The sequence below is a fragment of the Coffea arabica genome, chromosome 5c (assembly GCF_036785885.1).
Source record: "Coffea arabica cultivar ET-39 chromosome 5c, Coffea Arabica ET-39 HiFi, whole genome shotgun sequence".
Classification (NCBI taxonomy): Eukaryota; Viridiplantae; Streptophyta; class Magnoliopsida; order Gentianales; family Rubiaceae; genus Coffea; species Coffea arabica.
This window is the reverse complement of record NC_092319.1, coordinates 34621277-34635305: the sequence shown is the minus strand read 5'-3', so window position 1 is coordinate 34635305 and position 14029 is coordinate 34621277. Positions and strand designations below refer to the sequence as shown.

General features: G+C 37.7%; 2 protein-coding genes across 2 annotated transcripts; both read right to left on the bottom strand.

Annotated features, from left to right (window-relative positions):
- Positions 1 to 1303: 1303 nt before the first annotated feature.
- On the bottom strand, positions 1304 to 3755 carry LOC113690997 (1-aminocyclopropane-1-carboxylate oxidase 1-like). Its single transcript, XM_027209163.2, has 4 exons — positions 3536 to 3755; positions 3115 to 3341; positions 2149 to 2482; positions 1304 to 1811 (listed from the first exon to the last, which is right to left on the bottom strand). Exons 1-4 carry the CDS (start codon positions 3638 to 3640, stop codon positions 1518 to 1520), a joined length of 960 nt encoding a protein of 319 aa, XP_027064964.1. The 5' UTR covers positions 3641 to 3755; the 3' UTR covers positions 1304 to 1517.
- Positions 3756 to 9767: 6012 nt separating this feature from the next.
- LOC140007278 (uncharacterized) lies at positions 9768 to 13550 on the bottom strand. Its single transcript, XM_072049992.1, has 7 exons — positions 12984 to 13550; positions 12681 to 12881; positions 12278 to 12484; positions 12018 to 12149; positions 11244 to 11969; positions 10844 to 11156; positions 9768 to 10354 (listed from the first exon to the last, which is right to left on the bottom strand). Exons 1-7 carry the CDS (start codon positions 13548 to 13550, stop codon positions 9768 to 9770), a joined length of 2733 nt encoding a protein of 910 aa, XP_071906093.1.
- Positions 13551 to 14029: the final 479 nt, after the last annotated feature.

The window sequence follows — 14029 nt, the reverse complement described above, 5'->3', positions numbered from 1 at the left end:
AAAGGTATAAATTACAAGTGTGTGTGTGTCTGCTTGTTCTTGTGATATATGAAAGATGAGGGATAATAGTGACACATGTTTCGAGAAAAAACTGGCCAAAAAAAAAGAAAGAAAAAGAGAATAGAGAATTCTTGAACTTACACGTACAGTTTTATCTTGCCAATCAACCTTGATTTTTCCTCTAAACTACATCCAAATTATTATTTGGTTCTTAAATGATTCTACAAAATATATTTAACTCTAAAAACCTTTTACCATTAGTAATCAACCATATTTCTGTCAGCTTGAGGATAACCTGGCTTGCTTTTGACTATTGAGTTTTGTCCATTAAAATCACTAGCCAGATTTACTAGAGAGGCAAACTGCCTGTTTGTTAAGTTTTTTTTTTTTTTTTTTTTCCAAAAACTACGATTTTATTGGCAAAACAACAGCGTACATAGAGCTTTAGACATCATCCAGATACTCTGAACTACTGTCCTATAACCTGCCACCGCAAGGAAGAAAATTCCCGGCTGTCCAAGACTATTGATGCTCGCACTAGATTCGGAAGTTGTTGAAACGAAGTGCAGAATAACTCTGATGACAATCGCAATCCAGCGAGTTTGTCTGCTGAAGAGTTCGCCTCCCTAAAAACGTGTGTTACAGAGGCTGAAAATGAGGAAAGCAGCTCCCGTATTTGCCTCAATGTATTGCATAGGGGCCACCGGGATGTCGCCCCCGCATTAATCAGACCAACTAGACTTTTAGAGTCTACCTCTACCAGCAGGGGTCCATGACTAGCTCCTTACATAGCTGAAGACCATGTAGCAAAGGGTTCGTTGGCTTGTCTTGGCTATTGATGACTTGTTTATGTTATTCCTGATTTGGCACCAAAAAGTGGGCTTTTGAAGGATATTGCCAATTTTAAGTTCTCGGCCATGTTACTAATGCATTACTGTTAAATGCTTTAACATGTATAATATGTTAATAATTAATTATCTTACAACTATTAAATAAGTAGTTATGTGTGACAAACTTAGCTTTTCTTGCATATTGATATCGGCTGCTCCTTGTAAGTTTTCTCTCTTAAGTTTGATAATTGTAATTCATAGTTCCAAACATAATTGTATTTTTGTTCGAAGTACCAGACATTTGATTTGTCAGATTTGTTAGAAATTTGAGGACTAAATTGATCTGGCATTCATAAATTAAAGTAAAATGTTGAGTGTCTAATAATTGAGAAAATTTTAAGGACTTTTAAAGGCAATTAAACCAAATATTAGGTCAATCAACCATATAGCTTTGCAACAGTAGACACAAATGATTTTGGAGAAATGTATAGCTTATTTTATTTCTTTGTCTTAGAATTCTTACTACATAATAAATTTTGGTCCCTCAGATGTATAAAGGACCCTCCTCTCTGGAGCAACAAATGACTGGGAATAACCAACAACCCCCACAATAAAAAAAAAATAATAATAAGTAGAAAACATAAGAGGGAGAAGAAAACATCCTAGCACCGTTTTATTCCTATGAGTCTAGGCAGTTGCAATTGGACCCATGGTAACATTGGCTTCCACGTTCTTCATGAGTTCAAATCTTGGCTCTTTGGCCTGGAATTTAAGTCCAGCATACAGTTTCATGTAGTCATCAAAAACAAATTTTGGGTAGACTTCTTTTCTTTCTTCTGCTTCCTTTTCCAGTAGTTCTGGTGCTGGATAAATAACTGCATCATTGCCTGGATTGTAGAATGAAGCAAGTGACATCCTATTTCCATCTGTTTGAGCTATGACTCGGTGGAGCACACTTTTGTATTTTCCATTGGTAATCACCTGTGATTAATTTGTAACATAATTAGAATCCTAAATAGAAAAGAAATATATGAATAAACAGTCAATTCGATTTATTAATTTTTGCATAAATTAATATTGATGTTTAGTGTTGCTTACAAATTAGAATCACCCCTCTAAATCTAGTATGATATTCCGTAATTATAAGTAATTTTTATGAGAAATAATCTATTCATAAGTAATATTTATTTATGAGGCACGAATGTAAATATACGTAATATGTTGGTATGAAGGTAAGAAATCTTTTGTTTCTTTTATTTAGTACTATCATATTACTTATAAAAGTATAAATTTTTTATCCCAAGAAATTAAAGTGTACCTCGAGTTGGTCACCAAGGTTGACCACAATAGAGTGCTTCATTGGAGGGACATCAACCCATTGATCACCCTTGAGGAGTTGTAGACCACTTACTTTATCATCTTGGAAAAGCAAGATAATCCCACCAGCATCAGTGTGTGGTCGAAGTCCCTTAATCAATTCTGGCTTGGGACATGGAGGGTAGTTGCTAACCTTGGTGCCAAAATTGGGACCTTTTGAACCATAAAAGGCTTTCTTCAAGTAGCCCTTCTCAAGACCAAGATTTTCACATAGTAAATCAAGAAGTTCTTCAGCCAATTTTTCTAATCTTACAGCAAACTCCTTCATGAGGGTCCTGCATCATAAGCAAAAAATAATGAGGAAAATTTGATTGGATAGGTGGAATTAATAAAAAAAGAGAAAAATAGCCTATGACAGAGCTATGGATATATCTTGCTTTTTAGGCGTTGACAAGGGAATATTTTAACATATTTTAAGCAAAGTTGTCAATAATTGTGTCTGATGAAAGGCTATTTTATTGATAAACCTGAATGGAAATCCAAATCTATCTGTTTCTTGAGAAGGGACGAAGAAGTATGGCTGCATGTGTAGCATGCTCAATCAGCTCAAAACTTCCTGTTGTGTTGGGACCTAGGAACTAACTATAGCGCAACAGTATTTATGGTTTTCATGCTCCTGTTAAGATCTTGTCTTGAATAACTTTCCACATCTGTAAACGACACTCTAATAGTACAAGGACGAGAAGAAAATCCGTGCTTAGAACACAAATAAAATGTTAACAAAGACTCAAATTTACAACCTTTAACAACCAAGCTATGAATTATTACAAGTAACATAAAGACAAATTCATACTGATGATTTCTTCAATTTTTTTTAGTTTTCTTTCTGTCAGCAAAATGATTACTTATCCACATAAGGCTTGCTTCAAAATATTTCTTGAAGTGGGAAATGTGCTATAATTATTACCTGTATTCATCATCTAGATCAGGGACTTGTGAAATGTTTGAGACAGGAAGGTGGCGCAAGAAAAATGTGCTCTCCCAATCCATATCCGTAATCTCAGCTTGTACACCCTCTAAAGCCTTGCTTGCCACCAACTCCTTGAACCTTTGCTCCATGCATTTCTTGTAATGACCTTTTGTCAATCTTTCAACTGTGTCCATCATCTCGTGTGGGATTCCATGGTTCACCAACTACATCAAAGTTTCAAAAGAAAAGAAACAAAAGTTAATAATGTAAACTTCTTAGAACCATTAAAATTAAAACAAACTCATTAAAATGTAAACCTCTACAGCAGTTTGTTACATAAAAAAAAAAAACAAAATGAGGTACACTAGTTTGCCTTATATCAGAAAGAAAATTAAAAAAAAAAAGGAATGTGTAGTACCTCAAAGAAACCCCAGTTTTCACAAGCATCCTTTATATGCTCCATGGTGGAAGCTCTCTTGTCACCATTGAGGTTTTTCATGTTGATTACTGGGAAGTTCTCCATCTTACTAGCCTTTGTGGTGGCTACTTTTCTTGCCTAAATGTGTGTTTTGTGCGTGGGAGTTGGATTTTGTTGTGTATTTTGTGTGTTTGTGTGTTGTGTTGTGTGTGGGATTTGGATTTTGGGGTGGCAATTTATAGGAGAAAGCTGGCAAGAGTGGAGACTCTGAGAACACTTGAAAATCATGTAGTGGTGGAAAGGTTGTAAATGGATGGAAATTTCCATTTGGCCCACCAACAACACATGACTTAAATTCCAGTTGTTCCAGGTCGTTTTGCCTTGTTGGACCATCGTACCTGAAGTGCAAAGGTCCCACTTCTGATGGCTGGACATTTTCATCTTGACCGATAATGCGTGGCTGCCCTATTTTATTGTTATTGTTATTATTTTTTTTATCGCAATAGTAATATTTTTATAATCTAATTTATCCTAATCTAAAAGGAGGAGGAGTCGATGAGAGTTGAAATGCTCTCGGAAAAAGCCACTCAAGACAACCACATATAATGGTAAATTGGTGGGAGGCAAGAATTGAATCCTTGATCTCCCACACCACTAAAGACTAAATTGCTTGGTGGTGACCGCCAGCCCTTTGGGCGGCTAGCTATTATTATTGTTATTATTGTTTTGTTGAAATGTGATCTGAGCTGTTATCATACAAAACTGCTTGAATACTTGGATGGATTTGTATAATAAGATTTTTTACACTAGTAATTATATATATAATACTTACATTTAAATAAAAAGTATATGTCATGCACTTAAAATTGTTGAGAAACATAAAAAATTTATACGTTGATAATGTAGAATAAATTAATTCATACTTAAATAGATATACCATTTAAGTAATAATTCATGCATTTTTCAAAAAAAAAAAAGTAATAATTCATGCAAAAAATTTTATATGACCTATATCAAAATTTACAATTATACGTTTAAAATATGTTAACATTTATCTCATGCAACCTATACAAAAACTGATCTCCACCGTTTAAAATCAATTTTGCCTCCAACCGTTCCTTACCCATCATTTAGCAATTATTGAGGCGCACAAATCCCTTTTTTTTTTTTTTTTTTTTCATTCATCCATAAACCTGTGGCTGCCCGATGGAATAAGGTTTTCAAGCTTGGCAAAGTCCTTGGTCTAACCCATAGATGTTTTCACTTTCCTTACTGGTTCTAAAAGGAAACAGACAGTTTTATTGGCTAATTGATGGATGAATCCAACTTGGTTTTCTTTATCGTCGTGTTTGTCCTCTTTAAGAAGACAAAAAAAGGATAAATAGTTAAAACTTCTGACGTCTTGCATTACCGACTTTGTTTCATATATCAGTCAAATTTAAGTGATTATGTCAATCTTTTTTGGATTTTTATGGCAGTCGGCAGTGGGGAGTCACAAGGGGGCTAGGGGGCAGTTGCTCCCAAGTTCTGAAAAATTCCTTTTGATTCCTGAATACTTTGAAGATTTTCCATTTAAAATCATATTTTTGCCCCCCTTCCCCCATCTAATTTTTGCGTCATGAAAATTATTATCTTTTAGACTTTAAATACTTTTAGATTTCTATTTAGTTAGTTCATATACATAATTTAACTTCATAATACATGTTTTTTTTAGAACTTTATGTATTACCTCCCTGAAATTTGGTATTCAAGCAAAGAGAAGTTCGTTTTTCCGGTACATAAGAAATGAGAAGGTAGAGACATGAATAGTTATACGAATTTGATATATTATCATGTATCTTGATCCAATATTGGGGAAATAGCTTCCTTCTTGTGGTTTGTAGACTTACTTTTTATTATTACTCTATTAAAAATCATCTTAAGATCATAAAAAAACTTCTTCATATAGAAATTTGGTTTAAAATAATTTACATTGATTTCGGATTAACTATAAAGACCAAAATATTAAGCGATATAGTCACAAAAAATTATCATGCATTTTATAATTTTCAAATTTAGACTCATAAAGTAAAATTGCCATATTTTTAAGTTCACCCCCTCTTTTTAAAAATCCCTGCCCCACCATGCTAAATCTATTAACTGTATGACCAACTAATCCGTTCACTTGTTTTGTGGTTTATGTTAAAACCTTTTACAATATTAGTGAACAATTAACCTGAAGTACACTAATGGTGGATTTTAAATTAGTTAATAGGTGGTTCCACTGTTATCTAATCAGCAAAAGTTTATATTGATAGCAATTAATTTGAATAAATTTCATATACACTGTCAATACATACATTATCATGGTTAGATAAATGACACATGAGTAACGTTTGAATTTCAAATTCAAATTTTATACATGTGTCATATATCTAATGGTGATAGTGTACATAAGATTAATCCATTTATTATACGCAGTTTATTGGGTGCATGATAATGTTAGAATTTCAGAATGAGTACATTAGTTTATTTGGTATGTGTATCGTGCCGTCCGACCGCAAATAGAAAAAGCCATGTAGAAATCAAGTGCATATGCATTTGGATGCTTCTTCGTATTAATTTATCTCTTCATTTGCTCACCCCTTCTTTCCCTCTTCTTTCAAAAATTTCTTCAGCTAACGAACTCCACCTCTCATTCTCCAGTTCCCCTGGTCTTTCTCCCAATTGTTTTTGTCTTTGCTTTTGAAATAAATTTTTCTCTTCTGGGATTTTCCTAGTAAGAGTTTATTCTCGTCTGGCATTTTCCTAGTAAAAATTTCTTTGTTTCTTAATGAGAGTTTTTTATGGTTATTATTTTCTTTATTTTCTATGTTCTTGTTAGATGTGGGGTCTTTTAAATCAATTTGGTACAATCTGTTTGGAAGCAGAGTTTAAAAGTAAAATGATCTAAACTTTATTGTAATTTACTATAGAAATTGTAGAAAAAGATTTTAAGATGTAATTTTTTTTTCTTTTTCTTTTCTTTTTCCTTTTCCGGAAGAGATGGCCGGTGTCGGAAGAGGTGACCGGCACGGGAGGTGGTGGTGGGTTGATGTGGGGGAGGAAGAAAAAGAAAGGAAAGAAGGGAATTCTTTTTTTTTTGTATTTTTTTATATTTTTGAAGTGTTTATATTAAAAATTTTGAGAAGTTTTTTGGGTTAATATATATAAAGTTGTTAAAAAAACTTATAGGAGAAAAACTTGGCCTTTAAATCAATTGTTTCAGAGTTTGAAACTAAAATTTATATAATCTGTACGTGGAAAACATGCACGAATCATGCATTGGAGCTACAGAGAATCTGTGTTTGTAAGAAAATTTTGGAGCTTTATAGTATTATTTCTTTATTGATTTCTAAGACGTGATGAAAATCCCTTTTATCCGTTGTTTTTTTTTGTTGCATGTTTTTCACGTATTTGTTACCAGTGGTTCGGCTTTCTCTAATTGATTGAAATTCTCTTCTTTTTCATATACATACAAAAATCTTGGTTGTTTTTCACTTGGTTGTGTATTGATTTTGTGTAAATCGTTTTTAAGCTGTAGTTGTCTTCATCGGGCATGTGATTTGTTTCGTACAAGATGGTCCATTTTATGTTATGGTCGGCTCTAAAGTTTTGTCTTCTTCACATATATTACACCTAAATAAACATCTTTTTGGTTTTTCTTCTTTTGGCTGAATCACCTAAATAATGATCTGATTCTTTACAATTAGAAAGGTAGATTTAGATTTGACTTTCGAGTAGGGGAAAAGCTATGTGAAGAAAAGACGGGGACGCCACGAGTAGAGGTGGCGTAATTGGAAATGGGGGAAAAGATATTTCGATTTTCAAGATTTGGTTAAAATTCATTTTCCTCAGTTGAATTTTGTGTCACTTTCAAATTAATCCTTTAATCTTTTAGAAGCATCAACTTGGACCCTTAAAACTTTTTTTTCCCAAATTATATAGGAACCTTTTTTATTCTTGTTTTTTAAGCCATTCCAATGCAAATTTGAATTCCTACTCTTCTCTCAAAACATATTACGTTCAACAGTGTCCAATTCTTTGACTCCAATTTTAATAATGAATTCCTACATTTGGTATCGAGTATTAGTTCTTTCTTATGGAATTAGTTCGTGAAACTACTCTATTTAAATCTTTTTCAAAAAATAAAAAAGTTAGGATGAACCCACGAGGTATATCGGCCAAAAATGATGTGATGAAAGTATGTATCAGAAAAGGTAAAATGTGCACAAGCATAATGCCAACACTTGAAATTGTGCTGAGGTAATTGTATCAGTAAAAGTTAAAAAGTTAGAGAAAGTGGATTTATAAGCTTGCTATTTGTCTGAGGCAGCTATTCCGGATATATATTTTTTTTACTTTTTTTTTTGGATACTAATGGAATTACTTCTGTTGATTTTGCTGTTTCTTGTAATAACTTTATCCAAGTTTCAATAACACTTCAATTGAACAAAAATTAAAATACTTATAGAGAAATTTTAACTGGCAATATGTATGATATGGACCTCTAAACAACAAATGGTTGGCTGGTTTGCTGAAGAATCTAGATAAGTCATTACAAGAAGGGTCCAGCTTTTTTCCTTTTCGAAGAATGGTCAAGTTGATTTAGACAGGACCTTGGCTACCTTGTAATGGTGAAAAGGAATGTAATTTGAACCTTGACAATTGACTTGGAATACAAATTCTGGATTCCCCCCAACTTCTTGGACATTGAAGCACGGCCAACCAAATGGGTCTAACTTTCTTGGTGGTTTTTTTTTTTTTTTTGGGGGTCTTATTCGTAAGAACTAATCAAGAGATACAAGTAAGTTAAATGGTTGAAGATCATTTTCTAAAGGCAAAGAACAATGCTTGTCATCATTATTAGAAAGAAATTTTGTAACAACAAATTGAAAATGTCATTAGGTCTAATATAGCGGGTCTACTTATTTTTCTTTTTCTAATAAAATAAAAATATATTTTTATTTCATCAGATCTATATTAATGACAGAGAGTACATTGACACATGCCAGGAAATGAACAAATTTGAAAAAAAATCAATATATCTAATACATTTAAAAAATAATAGATATTACACTTTGAAGTTCCAACAGATTTCAAACTCAAATAAATCACCAGTAAACCAATGAACATTTGTGTATGTTAATACTGTCTAATCTATTGTTCAACTAGTTCAAGCTCAAATTCTAGGATGAATTTTGATGGGAGGGCCTAAAAATCCTAAATTTGGCATACAAAATTTGAAAAAACTCTCGGATCTAATAAAAAAAATTAAGGCCTTGCTTGCCAAATTGGCAACCACAATTACAGTAGAACAAATTGATTTGAGTTCCTCCACTGACTCCATGCTTAAGGCTATCTTTTTGTGGAATACGCATCACATCTATATGTCATGGTGATTCTATCTATGAAGCTCATAAAATTTAGGTAAAGTGAGCATCCTGGTCTTTGAACTTTAAACGAAAGTGTATTCCTTGGGTTATCAAAATTTTCCATTTAAGTTTAAATTAGTTTCAAATGAGTCCGCCACCAAAGTCCACTGAGTTTCTCCGTTGACACCACGAATTGCGGGCGCATGCAAGGAAATAAGAAAGGTTAAATAGGTTCGTTGAAGGATATATAGACAAGCGGAAAATTTTCAATTTTCAGATTTGGTTAAATTTATTTTCCTCGATCGACTTTGGTGTCATTTTCAAGTTAATCCCATAGTCTTTTAGATGTATCCATTTGGATCCGCAAAACTTTTGTTTTTCCAGCTATCCTGGAGTCCTTTTTGCCCTTAAATTTGAAGCTATTCCAATGTCAATATAAGCTCCTAATCTCCTCTCAAATTATACTAGTACTAGTATAAATACCCGTGCTACGCACAGCAGATTATATTTTTGAAAAAAATTATAATCTATGGAGAAATTTAAAAATAGTAAAATATTATAATCACGGGCACATGAAAGTATATTTTAAAAAATGAAACTTGTAACAATAGTTCAATATGTGATAAAAACATCTCCATTATTTATAAACTATCACTTTTTTTTCAATAGATTTTATTTATTAAGAAGACCAAATTACATTGTTGAAGCAGAAAGCAGAGCCCAGGGTTCTACTCTCTCACAATTTGTGTTCGAACAAAAGGAACTTCCCTGCTATCTAGAAGTATAATAGCTCTAACATCCCTCGGAAGTTGCTGGAAGGTCGTGATAAAAAAGTCAGCCTAAGCCTCCATCGTTGCTAATTTATCTGCCGCGGCGTTCGCTTCTCTGAATATGTGTCTAGCAGTGGTATTGAATCTCTGAAGCATGGCTCGAATTTGCCGTAATGTGTTACATAACGGCCATTTTGCCAAGGCCCCTGAGCCCAGCAAGTGGGCCAACCCCGTCGAGTCCACCTCCACTAATAGCCTCTGAACTCGAACCCTTTTGCAGAACAGCAAACCCTGCAGTAATGCCAAACTCTCGGTGGTCAGCACGTCAACATCCCCGAATTCCTTATAGAATGCAAAGATCAAGCCACCATCATGGTCCCACAGCAAGCCACCTCCCGATACCCTCCTACCTGAAACACTGGCATCCGTGTTCAACTTGACGACATCTTGTGGCGGTGGCTTCCAAGAAATCAGCAACCGCCGTGTTGCCTGTGGCCGCCAAGCAGCAAATAACACCCATGGATCATCCGAGTCACCCTTGAAGTGCGCCAAGGACCATAAATTTGCCCTCCCCAACTGCTCCACCTCACTGCCCACCGCACAAATAACCCCCTGTGGCTCCATCCGAGTCCCCTCAAACCTTGACTTGTTCCATGCTTGCCAAAGACACCATAAAATTAAACATGGAAGAGCAGTCCGTATATGATTTGCCGAGACTGATGAAGTAGAAGCAAACCAAGAGAGACACTCCGCCGAGATTGAGGGGGAACTAGTATGAAGAATTCCGAACTGTCTTCGAAAGAAACCCCAAACCTGCTCCGCTACTGCCCCGTCGAGAAATAGGTGAGTCAAGGACTTTTCATGCAAGGAGCAACAGCATCACCGAGACGCCAGCTTGATGCCCTGCCATTGCAAATTTACATCCACCGGAACCATATTACGCAGCACTTTTCACACTAGGAAGGAGATTTTGAGCAGCAGGACTCTATTCCATATGAACCTATCAGCCTTAGAGAGATTTCTTTTCTGCCGCAGGGCCTCCCACCCGTCTTTGATTGAGAAAACTCCCGATGAAGACCCTACCCACACCATTTCATCCTCCTGGTTCGAATGTAAGGAAACCTCCTGGACCTAGCGAACCAAACCCATCGGTAACCAGGCCTGTAGCAACCCAGTGTTCCATCCCCTCTCTCCAAAAAACTCAGCTACTAGCATGTGTGGCGGGTCAACTACACCTACTTTCTCAACCAGGGGCACCTCTAAGAGCCACTTGTTATACCAAAAGTCGACAAACCCTTTACCCAAGCACCACCGAATCTTCGACTCCATAAAATCGCGGACCTGCTGTAACCGTCGCCAGATCCTTGTGGGCCGGCTCACTTGCACCTTAGATGGGTGTTCCCCCTTGATGTACTTCACACGTATGAAATCCGCCCACCGTGATCTATTCTGGTGTAACTGTCACCACAGTTTGCATGCAAAGGCCACACTTATGTCCCCGAAGGATCGCACTCCCAAGCCCCCCTCCGATGTTGGGAAGCAAACCTTCTCCCATGAGGTCCAATGGATACCCTTCGAACCATTCGCTTTATCCCACAAGAAAGCATTGCATATTCTACCCAGCCTCTGGAAAACCGCTCGTGGAGGTTGAAGGACCTGCAGCAGATACATTGGAATGGAGGAGAGTACATGTCGGAACAAGGCTAACTTACCCCCTTCCGAGAGCAATCGGGAGCTCCAATGAGACAAATGACTTTGCATCTTTGCCAAAATTGGGTCAAAAAGTATGCATGTCACTCTGCCTCGGGGTATAGGAGCTCCTAAATATACGAAAGGTAGCATTTGCTGCTGGAACTGCAACTTCTCCCGCACCAAGGCAACCGTATCCTCCGACACTCTGTTAGAGAGAATAAAGGAGCTTTTACCCCCATTTATTCTTTGCCCAGAGTAAGCTTGATAACGCGCGAAGAACGCTACCAGTGAATCTAAACAATCCTCCGAACAGCGAGTAAGGACTAGCATATCGTCAGCAAATGCAAGGTACGGGACCCGAGAACCAGCTGAGACATAATACCGACTCTTATTTTGTTCGAAGAGGTGCTGTAGCCCTCTCCCCAAAAATTCTGACACCAATAAGAACATAGCTGGAGAGAGGGGATCCCCCTGCCGAACTCCTCTAGAGGCCCTAAAGTACTCCCCTGGTGAACCATTGATTAAAATCGAAAACCAATTATTCAATACTGTTCTGAACATAAGATCGACTGCTTGTTCCTGGAACCCAAATTGGCGAAGCATAAAAATGAGAAAATTTCACTCCACCCGATCGTATGCTTTTTCCATGTCAAGTTTCAACATCAAATTGGGATGGCGCAACTTCCTATCCAGGTCCAAAGCTAGCTCCTGAGCTAGCAAAATGTTCTCTGTAATAGCCCTCCCTGGTACGAAACCTATCTACCAAAGGGAGATCTGCCTAGGAAGCATGGCCTGGAGGCGATTCGCCAAAATTTTGGAAATCACTTTCGAGCTCACGTTGCAGAAACTGATCGGCCGGTAATCTTTCCATTGAGCCGCCCTTGCACCTTCGGGATCAGCACAATAGCTGCACTTGAGAATCCCTTCGACTGCTGAACCCCCTGAAAGAACTCCTGAATCGCATCAACCAAATCCTCGCCTATAATTTGCCAACATGTCTGATAAAAGCCAGCCCCGAAGCCGTTTGGGCTTGGAGCGCTCTTAGGAGAGAGCGAAAACACCACTTCTTTGACCTCTTCCAAAATAGGAGGGCGCTGTAAAACATTGTCTCCATGAGTGATTCTTGGGATCAGGAAATCCAACAGGGGAGCCACATGTCCTGACGCTCCGACGTGAACAAGTTTTGATAAAATTGAGTGGCCGTTTAATGGCACCCTCGTCCTCCACCCAACGACCCGTCTCATCCTTTATCAAACCTATGAAATTCGTGTTTCGCCGTTACTTGACTACGGAATGAAAGAATTTGGTATTGGCATCCCCTTCACGAAGCCATCTGATTGACGATTTTTGTCGCCAGAACTCGCACTCCACAGCCAGCGCCGTCGCATAACTTGCCCGAGCTTCCTCTAGCTTTCCTTTCGCTAATGCATCCCGCCTCTCATTGAACTCCTTCTCGCTCTGACGGAGTACCTCCTCTGTTTCCTTGACAGCCTGGAAAATGTTACCAAAAACTTGCCTGCTCCATTGCCATAGGATCGGTTTAAGGTTAACTAATTTCCAATGAAACCCACCATACCGTCGGCATTAACTGACCCATGCCACGCCTATTGAACCACTAACAAGAAGTTTGGGTATCGTTTCCAAACATTTAGATAATGAAAAGCCGGGGATTCGTGTCTTGGGTATCCGCTCTTGATCAAGAGCGGAGCATGGTCCGCACAACCTGGCATTAGGTGTGAGACAGTAGTAGTAGAAAATAATTCCGACCAAGCGGCGTTGGATAAAGCTCTGTCCAAACGCTGCCAAAGTGCCCCATTTGTCCAAGTGAAGGCCGAACCATCGAAGTCCACCTCCGCTAGGCCACTTTGAAAATCGAGTCGTTAAATTCCTCCATGTTACGGAGATTAGGAGGTGCCCCCCGGAGCGCTCTTGGGCATTCAAAATAACATTGAAGTCACGCACCACCATCCACGGGCCCTCATTAATGCCATGGATTGACTCCATCGCCTTCCATAACTCCCGTCTCCCTACTCGTGTACATTTAGCATATACTGCCGAGAATAGGAAGGTAATTCCCCCCCAACTTATCTCCATGTTAGCCAGTTGATCCCCTACTTTACGGAGTTGGGCCACCAGCTCATCCTGCCACAAAACCCACATTTTACCTTCCAAAACCAAACACCCCTTTGAAAAGTGCAACATACGACAAATTGAAGGTAATTGCGAAGCATCCGTCATAACCTCAATCAAAACAAGTAATCTTATGTGATTATCCACACATAACTTATGCAGATACCTTTGAGAATCCTTACGGGAGATATTCCGTACATTCCAAATTAGAATATTAATGCGACTTATCATGAGGTAAGATAGAAAACTTAGCTTGAGAGAAAAATAGTTGCAACTTCTTATTGTAGTTTACGGGTCATCCTATTTTCTTGGAAACGTTGTTCAGCAGCGCCGCATCGCGGGCATCAATCACTGCTCCCTGAGGCACCTGCGCATCCAGAAGAGGAGAGTCTTTCAGTCGGTGATCCAAAGCCTCCTTAAACTGCTTCAATGCAAGGACCGAGCAGTACTCCTGAAGCTGCCTATCCATTGAGCATGATCGCCACAAAGGCGGAGCTCGCGGCGACTCC